The 17309-nt window shown below is 41.1% G+C and overlaps 1 protein-coding gene across 1 annotated transcript; it reads right to left on the reverse strand.

The window, feature by feature from the left end:
• Positions 1-8986: 8986 nt before the first annotated feature.
• Positions 8987-12916, reverse strand: LOC118421026. The gene is made up of 6 exons (XM_035828170.1): positions 12700-12916; positions 12232-12291; positions 11992-12078; positions 11528-11689; positions 10918-10985; positions 8987-10013 (listed from the first exon to the last, which is right to left on the reverse strand). The coding sequence occupies exons 1-6, from the start codon at positions 12913-12915 to the stop codon at positions 9857-9859; spliced, it is 750 nt and encodes a 249-aa protein (XP_035684063.1). The 5' UTR covers position 12916; the 3' UTR covers positions 8987-9856.
• Positions 12917-17309: the final 4393 nt, after the last annotated feature.

Genomic DNA, 17309 nt, shown 5'->3' on the forward strand with positions numbered 1-17309 from the left:
AATTACTGGTGATTTTCACTTACGAAAGACGTGTTAAAGGATTTAGTGACAATCACACAGTTGGACATGTTTGAAATTAGAACATTCATATTAGACTTCACTCAAAGCTAACGTCTGTGGGAGAAGGGCAGGCAGGGACTGAGATTACACCATTACTAATGAGCAGCAGCTTGATCTGCTGTTGATGAATGTCCTTAAGTTTTGTTGCTTCCATGTGCCATTGTAATTAGCCTTCGGGTATGAAGTCACATTAATATTATCTAGATCGCAGCGAGGTTGCCACCCTAGTGGAGAGCGGACCATTCTGATGACCAGCAGCTTGATCTACTAGTGATGGATGATCCAGGCATTGAGAGAAAGACGGGCGATGCTAAACAGCAGACAGACAAGTGTCTGCATCCTCCGGCCCTTTGATGTATCAGGAACCCGCCGTGACAGCTGCTATTTTTCTTGTCTGGCCCGCGGTATGAAGTATGGAGGAGATCCTTACCTCTACGCCTGGGAAGATGAGACATATTTTATCTTAAGCCGCTCGTCTCATGGACGGATGGCTGCGGAGATTGATGTCAAGGCAGCGATGCATTTTGATTCTTCTGATACTCCGCATGAAAGCAGGGGCTGAAGATGTAGGTCGGTGCCTTCTTCTGACAACCGTCCCTGAAACGTTTCCAAAGCGGAGCAACTTAAGTCGCAACAGGATACAGACCTCGGAGTTATTGAACTTTGATGCCTAACCCTATCAGTCGAAATATCCTCCTCAACAGACACTTCAACTTCTTGGAGAGTAACTTCTGATTCTTTCTTGACTCATGTTTGCTTTTAGCTCATTGCTATGATAATCCACGCTAAGTTAGTTTGAGAATCGTTTTAACTTCGCTGACATTAGACATTGCTTGTTCTGCAACTACATGATGCGGAGAGCCGACACGATCGACACTAGGTTTGCTCTAACAACCAAGATGTCCATAATATGTATATTAATATAAAAAGTTAAGAACAAACGAATAAATGAGAAGAGGAAGAATATACAAAGCTTCTGAACTTCTGCATATGAAGAGCAACATCTGATGCTTAAATACAAGTTTGCGGGGAGGTCATTGCCTTGATGTATTGAATGTCGTTATTTTTTTTTTACTGCTCTTACACTACATGCAAATGAAAACCTCACTCTACCTGCCAACATGTCAATAACTTTCTTGAAAAGTTAAATACCACGGAATTAGAAGAGGAAGTGGATGCAAATCCCCGTGATGGCTTACAAACGATTTTGTTGAGCAGAATTACCCTGCTTCTGCGCTTCATAGCGCCCACAAGTCGCGCCGCTCCCGGTTCGGGAAACCCCAGTGAACCTGGCATTTTCCGCCGGCATCATTTCCAAAGGACGGGGTCAGAGAGGTAAGGAGACTTTATGTGAGAAAATGGACGGCCGTTGCATTTGACCTTTCCGTAGTGAGTAGAGTTACCACACCGAACAGATTTGTCGGCTGCTCAACTATAGAAGAATAGTGTATATCTAAGTGAAATTTTTTTAGGAGGGATTTCGATGTACAATTTCTTTTTTGATTTATCTACATATCACCTTCTCTGTAAAGTATACAATTATGTATACCACTACTTTACTTAGCCCTCGGGCATGAACCTGCAATAAAGATTATTGCTATTGCCAATGGATTTATTAATAAACTGGTTTTCCAACATGTATGGCGTCATCATATGTAGCGTTGGCACCATTTATGGCGTCATTATAATTATGCAAATTGCATGTAGCTCAATGAGTATTGGGGCAAATATGCCAGATAGCCTATGACTCCTTAGTCTCTATTCGGGGGATCCTAATTTGCATTTTTCACTACCCTGACAAAGAAGTACTTTGTCAACAGGCGATGTATACTTTGGTACATTTTGCCGATACTCGGCCTTATATAGATTATACTTTACTGAATAGAGAACTCCTTACCCAGTGACTCCTTACGTCTGTGCGTACCACATGCGTGAAAAGTACTGCGGGAAGGACTGAGTGAAGGAGACAGTTACATCCTGCCCAATGGAAAAGAAAGTGAAAGTGGAAAGTGATCTCGATCCAGTTTTAGCTCACTGAAGAGCTAGTCGGACGTCAGCACACTTCCGCGTTCCGGAAAGTCATTGAACGGTGCTCTTTTGTGTTTAAAGTTCAAATCGTACCACCTTGTGAAGGTCTTGTTTGTAATGAAGAGAAGGTCTTGTTCCTGTCAAGTTGGTATCGAAGAAAGAAATCTAAATTTCTGACGAATTCAATTAAACACAACGCACCAGTCCTTTTCTTACGTGTGGTAGGTTTTTTCACATGCTCGAGATGTGGCTCTAGATACGATACTCATATACGATTGGCTTCAGTCGAGCGAGGGGATATGTATGAAGTGTCTTTCCCCATGTCAGCATTAGACTCGTCCCCATTACGTTCAACAACCCTACATGGAGCGCCTGCGTCTTTATGTGTCAGTAGAGATTTGTTCCCAAATCATCGTCGTGTTCTTTAATTATTTCGCTGTCATAAAAGTTGTTGGCCTCCATGCGATTATCAAGATGCCAGAAAACATGAATAATCAGAAAGTGAACCTTCGTCCCTCGGATAGGACGTTAAATGGAGGTCCCGTGTATGGGGAGAGCCATACCCCATGCACGTTAAAGAACCCCCACACGTGCGATGGTGCGGTGTGCGTTGGTACAAATCCTTCTGTCGGAAGTTGGTGATTCACTTCAAATCACCCGGATGGAGGCCTGGCGACCTCTGTCTCGTATCAGCCACATGGTGATCTACATCATTCACCCGGACGGGTGTGTCACCCCGTAAGGGGCGGTATAACCCGTCGTTGTGCGAACATGTGCGAACATGTATATAGGGCTCCCTTGGAAATCAGTTACTACGTTAACTGAAGGGACTACCCTAAAGATCAATAAATATAATTGAATTTATTCGAAGCAGAATTTTCGATAGCTGAATATTGTTTGCTAAGTTAACCCTAACCACTAAGACAAAATCAAACTCATTACCCCTTAACTAAAACATTTTGGTTGTTTGGTTGTTTGTTTGTTTGTTTGTTTGAACCTTTGTTTATTCATGAAAGCTCGAATCGGCCTGCAGGCCACTTTTCATTTAGGTCATGAGGGAAGAGGCAAGGGTCAGACAACGTTTATAACAGAGATACAGTTTACATCAGTTAACGTCCTGTTGAGTCTTATTACTCTATACGTCTATGTACAAAAAAGTAGGCCTAAGCATGATATCTGTGTTAAAATGACCAGAACATTGTGGCTTCAAACAGTGCGTTTAACGCCCTAGCCTCTGCCCGGTAACTGTCCTTTTCCCGACCTCCCTCTCCCGTCCAAGGACGCCAGGTCTCCCCTACATATCGACCTCCCCCTCCACACGTGTTGTAGCTGATTATCGCTAAGCCTAAGTGGCAATTCCCTCCGACATGAAAGTTCGCAGGATGGTGTCGTCAATACCGGGCCGTCTCTTTTACAGCGTGTAATAGCGGGAGGCTGACAAGGTGCGGCACCCTTTATCACGGTTAAGTACAAGTTCGCGCGATTGCGACGGTCCTTTTGGTAATTCCACTAGGACGGCGCTCTCGCCGCGATCTCTCTGCGACTTAATCCCTATCCGGTTCATTCGACCCCCCCTTCGTATTTTCAAAACGGCTTACCGTAAAATCACCAAACTTGCAGGGGGTGATATGCTCGTCGAGTTGTATCAATCCTGAAATTTTAATATCATTATGACGTAATATGACGTAATTAAGACGTCATTAATTGTTTTTTTAGCTAAAACGGGGAATTCCCATAATACCTACAAAATTGACATATCTCTCAATGAATTGTATAGAAAAGGAACGAATCTTTTGATACTTTGTGTGATTTGTTGTCTCCTCACTCACACTTTTACGTATTGTATGATATGCCCAGTGTGAAAGCGAAGGTTACACATATCCTATTTAGGTCGCAGTGAGATCGCAGCGCGATCGCCGTCTAATGGAAAGGGGGCCTTAAGTACAAGTTCACGCGATTGCGAGAGCCCTTTGGTAAGGCGGGGTAATCTGTGGCGGCTGTACGGGTGGGTATTGCCAGCTGTTGTACCGCATTTGTTCCCAATTTGGAGCCAATAAAGTATAGCCTCTACAAAGTAGCCATTGGCCAGAGGAATAAAGAGTTTGTTTTTGGACCTGTAAAGAAGGGTAAAGGTAGTCCCTGGCTATTTGAGGCCGTAGGGGCGGTGGGCTGTTATCTAATGTATATTGGCCGCGATATTAAAAATTGGAAGGAAAAGCCCAACCTTCTTCTTCCACCCACCCCTTTTACGTCATCAACAGAGGCCATGTACCCATTTTAACCCTACTTGAATAAAGGAAAGTCGGGTTATGTGCCTTTTCGAAGGGCACAGCATCGATGACATGTCAGGGAATTCGAATACAATACCTCTGGATCAAATACCTTGACTTAACCTTTGTTAGGACACCACTTTTGATCCACAGTTGTCAAGAAATGGTTATGTTACATATGTTTTACTTCAGTTTTAGCAAACTGAAAAACATACGCACCAAAATCAAATTTTCAAAAACTTTTGGAGGTATTGAAACTTTTTTGGTCTAAACCCAGCAGGAAAATGCCCGACTCGTTTTATATTGACCTTCGCCTTTAACGCAAATGCGTACGTGTGATATAAAATATGCCTTCTCCTCTTCGGATGTGAAGAATGTGTTCTCCTATGATGCATCAATCGTGTCACCAGCTCGGTAAAAGGATGACTGAAATCCAAGCAAATCCATTTACTCGGACGCAGAATGCGCGCAGCTTCTCAACTCAAACTTTCCATTTGTACATATGGGTTGATAAAATACCTCCCCAAACCGCTATCTACCATTTCTCCGCGTGTCTAATCTATTTTCCGCTCCTTCTGTCCTATTTTGCTGGACCCGATCGTAAAATTGGCACATAAAAAGGATATCAGCGCATAAACATGTAGGCGAAGCTCGGTTTTACTGGCCTTAACGTCTGTGGTGGATGGCTTTATCTCCAAGATGTCCCTTCTCAGGGCGTTATCGGAACATTTGGAAATTCATCACGTACTTAAGGAATTGTCGTGTAGTTTGGTGTACTTACACAGGCAAAATCTATTCTTCATCGTCAACTTTGTAGGTATTGATGAGATATTTCTTCATAACGAACAGATTACGTCTCTAGACAATAAACGACATGATAAAAATGAGGTCAACAGACATTACATAACATAAAAATGAGGTCAACAGACATTACATAGCATAACGACAAATACTGTTCTTTGGCAGGATTTTTCAACCGTTTGAAATCTTCTATTCTATGAAATGTTCCCCAGTCTAAAACCCATACTTCTGGCCCTAGGGTATTGAGCAATTTTCAGTGGAATATGTAGTAGTCCCCCACTGCTAGTACTTATCTATAGCTTTGTGAATTGTATCGGAAAGGGTAGTTAACATGGCAACGGCCGCGGATAACTTCGACGGCGATAACTTTTATGATTGAAGCACTAAGTAAAGGACTTAACTCGCTGTCGCAGACGCCTTATTCACGAAGTTTTGCGGGAAGTTGTCCGAATTCTAGTTCTTAAGGAAGTTTTTTTTCCGCAAAGGTACAATTTGTTGGGCTGAGAGAGTACCTGTTGTGCAGACGCCTTATTCACGAAGTTTTGCGGGAAGTTGTCAAGATTCTAGTTCTTAAGAAAGTTTGCTTCTGCTACGGTATAATTTGTTGGTACCTGCTTTCAGGGCGTGACATTTTCGAAAATAAATGTACTGACTAACGATACTGGGCTGTAATTCAGAGGAGGAATGGAAGAACATGTATTTGCGTGGATCTTTTGAGCCTGTAAGAAAGATTGTGCAGCAAAAATAAGAGCCTCGGTGTTGTAATGTGAGTACGCCTGTCCTTTTGGAATGCGGTACTTTTAAATTATACGACATTTTCTTACCACTAACTACACCGCACTACAGAGCAATGAAAAATGTCATAATTTCGTGGTAAAGTCTTTTTGTGTGGCGTAAAAATTCAAACGACCCTTTGCAATCACGTTGTACAGAAACCAGACCATTATTTTCTTTTAACTTTATCGAAAATAATCATCTCGTTCATCATGATCAAAGCTTCATCCTCTTTTAATTTATACGAAGTAGCGAATAAATTGGGATTGTTCACACTACATTCGGTCGTGGTGTCAGTAAAGGATTGGAAAAGATCCCATTGTAGCAATGTGTGGTGTGTCATTTGCTACAACCATAGAAATAAATATGTGTAACCTTATATGACCTCCTAGTAGGGAATACATACAAGGCCAGTGGAAAGGAGTCGAAATTGACTTTGAACCTACGTCACTGAAGACAAGACGTGAAGACGTGTTCCTTGCAATGTCTCCAAAACTCGCCAGCTGGCGCTTCATAGGAAGATGTGGAAAGTGAAGACATAAATAAGCTGGATTTTTTTGGACATCTGTTACCTTCCTCATGGCAGACTGCGGTCCCAAACGAAGCTTCTATAAATGGACTTACTCAGACTTCGAGGCTCGTTTGACGCATGAGGCAGTACTCAGTAAGGGTAGTCCAACCCACTCTGTCTGTAGCCAGTCTCATGGCATCCTTCCATCCCCTATTTACTGTCTGGAGATCTCCGTCAATCGTATGTTGCGATTTCAAACGTGATAGAACCAGTCTTCACATACAATTCAATCTCTACAATTGGATTTAAAAAATGTAACATCCATCACTTTTCTTCAGCGTCAATAGAAGAAATTGCCAGAACAATTCAATACAAGTACAGCTAGCTAGAAAAAAATGGTTGAAAACGTCTCCTAAGAAGAGTGACGGATGTCACTCAAAACGTCCGGAAGTAAATCTCCGTTTTTATCCAGTTGTAGAGATTTTATTGTAATTAGATACTGTTACCTGGGTGTACGTGTTTAACCTTCATAAACGTAACTTTACTATATCATCATCATCATTTGTCATCCTCGTGATGAGGTGGAATAAGTGAAGTATGACTTACTAACATAATGAAATCATTTAGGGATGATTATAAAGAGTGAACGAAAGAAAGTATCTGAGTTTAGAATAACTTTTAAAACTCCCTCTCTGCTAAAAATGTGTTCGTGTTCCAGATATATATCAGCGACGATGTGACGATTAAGTGCACGCTTGAAATATCTGTTTTAAACCACAGATTGCAAACGAAATCAACCAAGAGATAACTGTAAAACTATACATGATAGTGACATTTCATTGACAAAAAAGCGTGCATTTCTGCCTATCCCCATACTCGCCGCTTCCAGCAAGGGAAGACTTTAATCCACAAACTGTTTACCCGGCCAAGCAGATCCATTTCCGGGCTTACGGGTGGTTTTAACGTCCCATCCAGCCGTTACAGAGTAGAGCGTAACCAAGCTTAAGGTCAACAAGGTTAACGAGTCTCGTCCAATCTCGGCGTGATTGATGGTCTCGCGAGACTTGGGTCGCTGCGCGGGATTTGGGCGGCCATCATGGATTATCATGTCCTTCCACCGTGATCGTTGGAGCGGTCATTGGCAAAGATAACAGGAAAGAAGTGTGATTGATTGGCTGAGGGTAGGAAATTCAGGGCTCGAAATCCTTTTTTTGCATACCTGCATTGGTGCAGGTAACATCGAAAATTACCTGCACCAGACAAATTTTACCTGCACCACTCTGAATTTAGGAAGTATGGATCATACTAAAATAGTTGAGGAACCATTGCTATTTTTTTTAGCTAATAGTCAAGGCAGCTAATAACAATCCACATACATCATAGGAAATTTATGTATAAAACCCAATACATCTACCAGTGCAGGTTAGGTGCAGGTAGACACCAGAAATACCTGCACAGCTCCAATTTTACCTGCACTAACCTGCATATGCAGGTGGTATTTCGAGCCCTGGAAATGTATCATGTCTACACTAATCCTAGCGCGAATAGAGCAATGACCTGTTAAGTATCGGTTGTTATTTCGTTAATTTGATTTTTTTTTAATATTTAGTGATTACGCTGTCAAAATGTTTATGTGTCTACGATTGGTGCACCCCAAAGGCACCGTAGAAGTGATGGTTGTTATGCCATTTCACCACAGTGTATCTACCGATATTGCTTTCCCGTGCAATTTTGCTCTCAAAATTCATCAACAGAACATAAATGTGCAAGAATTATACCAACAAAATTACAGGGAAGAGGCCACAAACTCATTGATATATCTACCCTGGTAATGCGAATATCAGAAATATGACTTTATTGTGATGATGGAACAAATAGAGGATTCGGCGTTTCGATTTTTTTCTTGAATATAAATGTGCAAGAATCATACCAACAATTTTACTGGAAACAGATCACAAACTGGTGATATATCTGCACCGACGGTGCGAACATCTCATTGTTCAAATTTAAACAAATAAGGCTTGATTGGAATATTCACATGAAAATGGATTCTTATGGGGAAGTCTGGACCTTAGTGCACACAATTGCAGGTAGGGAACACACTGTCAGTCAATGATGAACTTCACGCATTCTATTTCATGATGTTCTCTTGATAAAATGTTACATAAAAAGTATACAAAAACCGAGCAAGTTGAATTGTTGTGACCAAAAGTGCAATGGCCTCCTTTCCAAGGGTTAATGATTATTGTGATCATCACAGGGGCAAACCGCTTTGTATCAGGTCCGGTAGACTTTCCCACTGCTCCACCAACCTTCCCCAAGGTACATAGCTATATACTAGGTGATATGATGAGTAATGAAAACGCAGTTAGGAAGGCGTAAAATCCATCAAACTTTCTGTATTTTCTGAGCCAACCCTTCCTCTCAACATGTTTTAGCAATGAATGACATTATACGGATGTAACGAAGCCTCTAAGATCTTTTATCACACAGGATTATGAAAATGAAACAAAGAAGATTTTTAATTTCATAAGTTCGACGAAGATCATTATCAAGTACTGTACACGTATTGCACACGAAGTAAGAAAGCTGTTCAGCACAAACTATCACTTATGACTGGTTTATTGGAAACTTCTGCCCGATGGTTAATGATAAATAGATAACTAAATGGGATTCATGATTATCAGAAACCATATATAAGAAATGAAGAAAAATGGGGAAAAGCGTCAATGAGAATTATTTTGTTTTTCTTCCAATGCTGCTGTGATCTTGTGACAATCGTTTTACTTTATTTATAGATTTGCACATTTGTCGTTTTCGACATTACTGTATCCGTTAACCGAGGTGATAGATTTCCTGATTATATGAATAAATGCTAATGCGACGCGAGTCGATAGGTGGCAGCTCTGAACAGACTTAACAGTGTATACATGTTTGTAGAGATATTAAAAGCAAAGCGTGCTTAGGGTAGCTGTAAATGAAATTATTTCCTTTACAACACTAGCGTAAAAATATGATCTTCTAAAAACACAGTTGTGGTCTTTAAATCAGTTGTCTACAGTGTACTCTTTAGTGGTACAAATTAGTAACTTGACGCCACAGAAATTACTTTATCCATACTATGATAGCAAAGTGGCCGGGGGAACAGGCAGCGCATTTCTTCCACCCCTTGCTCAGATTAATCAAGTACTGAATAACATACAACAATAGAAACTTTAGAACAATCTAATACGTAAAAATACACATACAGCAAAGAACAACCACGTGCAAATATGTACATTGTATAAGAATAAAAACATATAATAATAGAAACACTAGAATAATTCAATACGTAAACAAACACATACAACAAAAATAACCGCATACAAACATGTACAGTGACACTTTCAGATCTCCCAATAAAGGCACAGCGTTATGGAGTGTCCTTCTCCTCCATGTTTATAGGTGACGGTTTTCTGGTTCGCCTTACGCCAATCTCAGGGGCCAGGTTGTTCACCTTCCTCTCGCTGACTTCGTTGGACTCGCCCGGCTGCTTAGACGTGCTGGGCCCGTCAGTGTTCAAGGATGCCCTGTATCCAAAAAAACAACAACAGCAGAACAGTTACTGCAATATTATTCAAGCAGTGACGGAGTTTATTTAGAGACATAAAGACATAGATGTATAGAGACATCCACATTTTCGATGTCTGCAGCACATCTTGTTCACGGTGTGACCTCGTCTCGCGAGAGAACACGAGACTATGTCCAGACTTACGTAGATCGTATAAAATTCATTTTAAGAATGTTTTAGTAACTGTATTCAGACGTGAATAAAGAGATTCTTTTTACACAACATCGGTTTATTCCACTGTCACCTTCTTCAGGGCAATTCTGACTGGTTCACCTTGTACTGCAGGACAGGTGTCGCTGTTCACAGTTCAGATGCGGTCACAAAACGTAAGCGACACCTGTCCTGCAGTACATGTGAACCAGTCAGAATTGCCCTGAAGAAGGTGACAGACGGTCACCGAAACTTCGGTGTGAAATAAACCGATGGTTGTGTAAAAAGAGTCTCTTTATTCAGTGACGTACCAACCTGATGAAGTTATTCACGGATGTACTCAGACGTGACTGATGAAACTCTTCAATGACCAGCTAAACATTAATCAATTAACTTTCCCTTGTGCTTTGATGAAGGTTAACCATTCAAGAAGGATAGTTACGCACAGTTCAAACTCAAATTCAGTTATAGATATTGAATTGTTTGTAATCTGTTCTTATGATTATTCTTGTTACTTTCTTTCCTTCTAATATTGGCTCGACAACTTTCAAGAGGGCGTTCACCTTAAATGTTTGTCCAAATGATTCTTGATTTCAATATTTGCGATATGTTTAGATTTGAAATGAAAACTAACTTGTCGCTAAAGTTCATGTATTTATCAACCTATGAAAGTAATACATTGGTTCATATAGCGTTGTTAAATAGTTCATTACCTTTCGGAGTACCCACGTGACGGGCGTTGTGAGAATAAGTCAGATGTCTTCGTGGACATCGGCCCCACCTGTACAAAGAGGGTGGGGTTGTCAGAAAATTCAGCTTGTTTTTGCATTAAGGGCCTACTGACATTTTTAGTATTTGAGTCTCTCAACAACCATTGGATGCTTGTGGATAAGACTTACTCCTAATCATTATCGAAAATTAAAAGGGAAATACCCAAGACCACGTGGCTTAGAACATAACCAGATAAGCTGGCGTCCGTGAGCTATCCTGGTGATCAGCTTAGGCTGTGGTGCAAGGCAGACCCTAGCCTTTACATGTATGTCCCTACAGGGACAATGGAAAGCATTACTTGCTATTAAGATGAAGGCGCAGCACAAGGTTAAAAAGTCCATTTTCCCTGGCGGTCTTCTGCTAGGCTCTTTCGACAGGAAGTAATGGTGACAAAACTGTGTTAGGGAGATGGTCTAGGGCATGATTAGCTACATACTTTGCGTAGTCCGTCAGGTTGAGCAAACGACAGTTTTCAACTGTTTCATGGCTTTATCTACTAGACTTAGTGTAAGCTGTGCTTCAGGCACCAGTAAAACCTGAAACAAAGCGCACCTGGTTGACGGCCCGCTGATCGTAAGCGTCGCTCCTGAAGCACACCGTGACCGTCACGATGGATAGAATCCACTCCAGACACCCCACGATGGTCAGGGTGATCTCCTGGGCGAACAGGGCCGTGAAGCCACCAAAGCCAGACCAAGCCAGGTCTTTAGAGCTCTGCAGATCATATTGTCAGTTGTTTTATTCATTTATCTACAATTATTGATTGGATCTCAGTAACCAAACGCTGCTGTTGTTAGTGAGACGCTGATAGCATACTTTATTTCCTCACTCTATATAGCTGATGTCAGTATTCCATATTCACCTTGCGAGCTGTGTTATATACTCGACTGGCAAAGCACGGAAGACAAAGATTACAGTTGAACACAAAATGTTCAATTTCCAATGACACCTAACTCCAACCTAAGACTATAGTTAACTCAGTGGAACTGTTCAAATTGAAGAAAGCAGAAAATTACCTCTACAAAACTAGCAACTGCAAGGCCGATCAGTCCGGGAGCGAAAACGATGATGTTGAGCATGGACATGGTAAGTATGGCGCCAATCTGAAGTAAAAAGACATGTCGTGAATATTTTGATAATTCATACCCAACCGGTCTAAAATACAGTCTACAAACTGACGTTAGCGACAGCAAAGGGGAGATAAAGTTTGGAAACAAAACATCAGTAATTTGCAGAAAGGTGGTCGCCGGACTCACCTTACGTTCGGCAGTTCGCCCCTCACCTATCGAAGCCGCAAGGCTGCCAGCCACCAGGAACTTGTATCATAATAGAAGAGAACAAATTTAGAGAACAAAGTTAGTTTTTCATAAATACTATGCCTATGGTGCACGTGTGCAAATTCGGTTAAGTTAGTTATTTCGCAAAGACTATGGTGCACGTGTGCACGTGTTTCTAAAGACATAAAATACATATGGTCACAAATTCACAATCATTATGGTTATGTGTGCCGAAGTATGCATTAGAGTTTTTCTTGTCAAAGTTAGCGGCAAACTATAACGTTATACTGCAATTTAAAGCATTGCCCTAGCATGCATGAATGTCAAACGTAGCGTAGTTTAAAAAAAACACTGTGGCAGGCTGTACCGTCAGCGCCTGTTCCGAATGTAAATAGCTCAAGAATCTTACAATTATCATCTATAGACATGTACTTCAAAGTTTCTTACGAATAGACCTGTCCAGACACCAGCAGCGATGTAGAAGACTCTAAAGCCTCCAAGGTAGTAGAACCCATAGTAGGCTGATGGTGAATCAGACGGTACTCCGTGGCTAAATGTCAGGCCCGCGACGAAGTCTCCGATCCCGAGACAGATGGACACTACCGACAGAAAGACCTGAAGTGCGCCCAGACCTCGCACGGAGCGGTACGGGAATGCTGCCATCTCCGACTGGATCTGTTGTGTGGGCAATGTTTATAGCTTGTTAAGCCATTTCCTCTTATGCCAGGCACACTGGTCTTATTGCACGCTCAACAATTGCTAAGAATATAAAATTGTACAAGGCAGGGGAGAATGTTAAAGCAAGGAGATACAGCGCACTTCGCCGCGGAGCAACCCCTGGCAAAACAGCCAGAAACTGCACTACGGAAGTATGGACACATGTACACATACACGCCCTACTTCAAGTTGTTTGGGGTGGGGTAGGGTGTTGACAATCAAAGGGGCAACAAAAGTTATTAAGTCATTGTAGAGGGCCATTTTTGCCTTATCCGAGGAGCACATTCTTTCCTAATGTGTTGTCTCAAATCAACACATCTGAGTAGAAAACCTGATGTTGCTGTCTAGCGTGATAATACAAACATCCGTACGTAGCGACCGACTTTTCTTGTGTACCGTGGGTCAAGGACGAAAAACTATTAGGTGAAAACAAGCCACCATCTATTCAGGAAATCACCTATTGTCCTAAATAAACAACACGAGCGAAAGATAAATGGGTTATTGAACCGACTGCGTTCCATTTACTTGCTTTTATGGCTGAGAGTTTCTTTATACAGCAAACAAAGAGAGCGGGTCGCGTACGTGAAGAATTTGTATGTTAGCCTTCAAACAGCGACTGAATGATACGGAAAGAATGGGGGAATTGTCGTTTATCAATACGACTTTTTCAAAACAACTACCGCGGTTTTTAGTGTAACCCTGGTGAGAATGAATCAACGTTAACAAATCTTGATTATTTATCAACAAATCGTACAAAAACTTTAGCTGGTGGTTAATTTTCACACATATAATCATCTAATAGTTTTTATGTACATGAAAAAGCCCCTTTATACATAGAGTTTATATTAGTTCCTCTTCTTCCGTTTATGCCCGACTGCCGGCAAATCGGCAATGATTGTTCTCTTTGAAACATTCCATTGTTGGTCATAAGATTACCACTATAAGCCGTGTAAGAAGTAGCAGCTCTACTCTGTTATACGTCTACTAGACGACTATTGGTACTTAAACATTATGTACACATTATCATGAATACCAACTTTGCTGAAACTGATTAAGTTGAGTAGTATAGGTTAAGGTTTCGTCCGTCCAAACAGACACATTTTGTGAGTGGTCATGATTAACTTTTCGTTGTTTTCATTTTTATGCCAATTTTTCCGTATTCACGAGTTCACGCTACGGAGTATTAGAGTTGGATAACATTTAAATTCCGTGCACATTACCAATTAGCAATGGCAATGCATCGTATTTTCATTTTATAGTAGAATTCTTCATTATTTGCAGAACAAACTAGACTTCCCCCAGCTTATTCAAACCTATCATTTAATTTCATTCTCCCAACCAATGGTTTATCGAATAGGCAATAAAAAGCTTTATATATAATCAATAGAATACAGTTAACATGTATAGTATGATTAGCAAGATAATCATAGAATGTTAAACTGCATTAGATGTATCCCTTACCTTGTACCTCTTGTTTGCTGTTGACCTTAAGTTGTCCCTAAGTGCACCAGGCGTCACCTTGGAGACTGAAGATTAATTAACCTTGATTATGCTCGTAGTGCGCATGCCAGTCCTTGAAGGGGTGGAGCCTATGCTCCGGCCAGTCACGTGTCACAAAAGTAAACATGGCGGAAGAACGCAGCTCGTGATGTTACGTCTTCTGGGCAGCATAGGCATGGGCTAAATGATGCCTTTTACAAACGTACTGCTCTGTTGATGCTATTTTCTTTAATTAAGATCTGATATAAGTCTTGACGCATCTGATACATCTGAACAGTAACGTTTATTGAAATGATTCGCGATTATTTTGTATTTCACTATATTTCGAGCTTAGCATATACAATTTCTGTTTATCTAATTTTTGGAAATTCTTTGTAAAAAAACAACGTATATCGGTTGATGACATCAAAAACGAATTTAATGGCTACATCAATAGGACTGCGGGCGATAATGTACGATTTGAAATCCCTGTAGCTGAGTAATTTATATATATTTGTGAAGTACAAAATATGTGAAGTACAAACAGCAAAGACAAAATGCTCATAATTGAAGGGCAATTTATTATTTACATATTTGCTTGCACATTCATAGGCAATAACTATTTTAAAAAATCTTTTCATTTAAATTCTATACGCCGTTATGGTTTGATCATAATCATCGATCTATATAGCTAAAGCCAGCAGAAAGGTAAAGATATTTGATTACAGTAACAACAGCACATACGGACATCAAATACCAAATGATTTTGTGTCATACAGAGGCTGTTTCAATTACATCATATCAAACTCAAACACCTAAGTGATTTATCGGGACCAACGGCGTTTGAACAGCAAAGGTAAGTGCACTGTGAGTCATTAACATAGATAACTAATTCAGCGAGAGACTAGAGCTTAACATTTTCACAACTTGTACTTTTCTAAAGCAGTACTATATTTAGTTGGGCCCCATTACAATGTGTTTAAAATAGAATTAGAATCGCCACAGCAAAAAAAAAAAGTCCAAGCTCTAATTGTCAAAGGTGGTCTACTAGATACATTTTGTAGCCACCCCTAGAAAGGACTAAGGTATGTCCCTTCTCGCATACTGCACGTCGAGATCGACGGGAGGAGGCGTGGGTGCAGCCGGCGGTTCAGAGGTGCTGGGTTTACCGGCGTTCGGGGTTGGTTCGGGTCTGAAATACAAGCGGAACAACGATCGGGCGTTTTGATGATGATGATATCATGATGGTGGCTTTTCTATCACCGTATATGTAATGGAGATGAAATCACAATTCTATGAATTATCTAGAAATGTCGGCTTTTCACCTTGTGGTATTGTGATGTGACGTGTTTGGTGTTACGCTGAACGCTGCAGGCACTGTACCAGGAAGACGAACCGTCCTTACTGTACCAGGAAGACGAACCGTTCTTGCATTACTAGGAGAACGAACCGTCCGGTGCACGGATGGCGCTGCATGCACTGTCCTAGTAGAACGAACCGTCCTGTGCACCGGAGCCACCTGTGGCAAAAAAAAAAAACGTTTTGGTATCAGAAATCCGCTACTTCGATCCAACCAAGTAATAAATGTGGGACGTGAGCGCCGCTTTGATATATTACGTCATCGGTGAAACCCACAAATCCTTGACATAAGATATCAAATCACACCTGATTGGTTGCAGGCTCATCCTCGTAGCAGGTCACGTGTAACCTAAAGGTGAAGAAGAGTTCAACAACTCCTGCCATGATCTGGAAGGCTTCCATACTTCTAAAGGATGAATGCCTGCCTGTCCCAGACGGATAGAGCTCGAGGCGTTCATCGATGTTGTTCTAATAGAATAATGAAAATTGTCAATTCTTACGCAGCATACACCAACTTGTATAAATTGCGAGTAAACATCGAAACAAATAATCTAAAACTATACGTACAAGTGATGAAATACTTATGTTAGTAATGTATATTAATATTTCTCAAACAGTGTGTAAAAATACGTGATACGAAATATTAAGAAGAACATATGCATAGTCAATATCAAGAAGTCATGACAAGGTAAACACCAGCAAATCTCTTTCCAACTTTCACATTTTTTGCTTGGACAAAGTATCAGCACCATAATATATGCAACCAAGCTTGGCATTAGGTTGGAAGTAGTCAGAACGGTTTTTGCCATTCCTGTCTTTCGTGACAATTAATTATGTGCAAACTATTTCACAACCGGTGCTTTTGAATCTACTCCCAATCACATATACCCCCTTTCCACTAGGACGGCGCTCTCACCGCGCTCTCTCTGCGACCTCAAATTTGGAAGAGCACGTTGGAATTACCAAGGTCGCCATGGAAGCGCGCAGAGAACGCGGTGGGAGCGTCATGGTCGCCATCACCTCCGCGACTGTTTTGAACCTTGTCGGCGATATGCAACGATGAGCGCAGAGAGAGAGCTCCAAGGGCATAATAAAGAAATTTATGCTGAACACGCTACATGACAGATTTAAGGAAAAACAGCAAGACAAACATGTATATAAACTTAAGAGTCACGCTGAGTGACTGTACAGTGACCAGAATTGGATTTGTTCACAGCCTTGATTTTATACTTTGAATAATATGTAAGACGTAAAATTATGACTTCAAATACAACAAAACACACAAAACGTTAAAAGATTCGTTCTTTGTCTCTGAAATTCGTTAAGTAATCTTTCAAATCTTTGCCAGCTCATAAAAAGATGCTGACATTGGAGTTTTTCGTCGCGGCGAGAGCGCGCTAGGGTCACCGGAGAGATTCCTTCTCTGCCGTCGCGGCGCTCTCACCGCGCTCTGGCCAATTTTCCATAGCAGCGAGAGCGCGGTGAGAGCGTATCATTAGTAT

The sequence above is a fragment of the Branchiostoma floridae genome, chromosome 8, assembly GCF_000003815.2.
Source record: "Branchiostoma floridae strain S238N-H82 chromosome 8, Bfl_VNyyK, whole genome shotgun sequence".
NCBI classification, from domain to species: Eukaryota; Metazoa; Chordata; class Leptocardii; order Amphioxiformes; family Branchiostomatidae; genus Branchiostoma; species Branchiostoma floridae.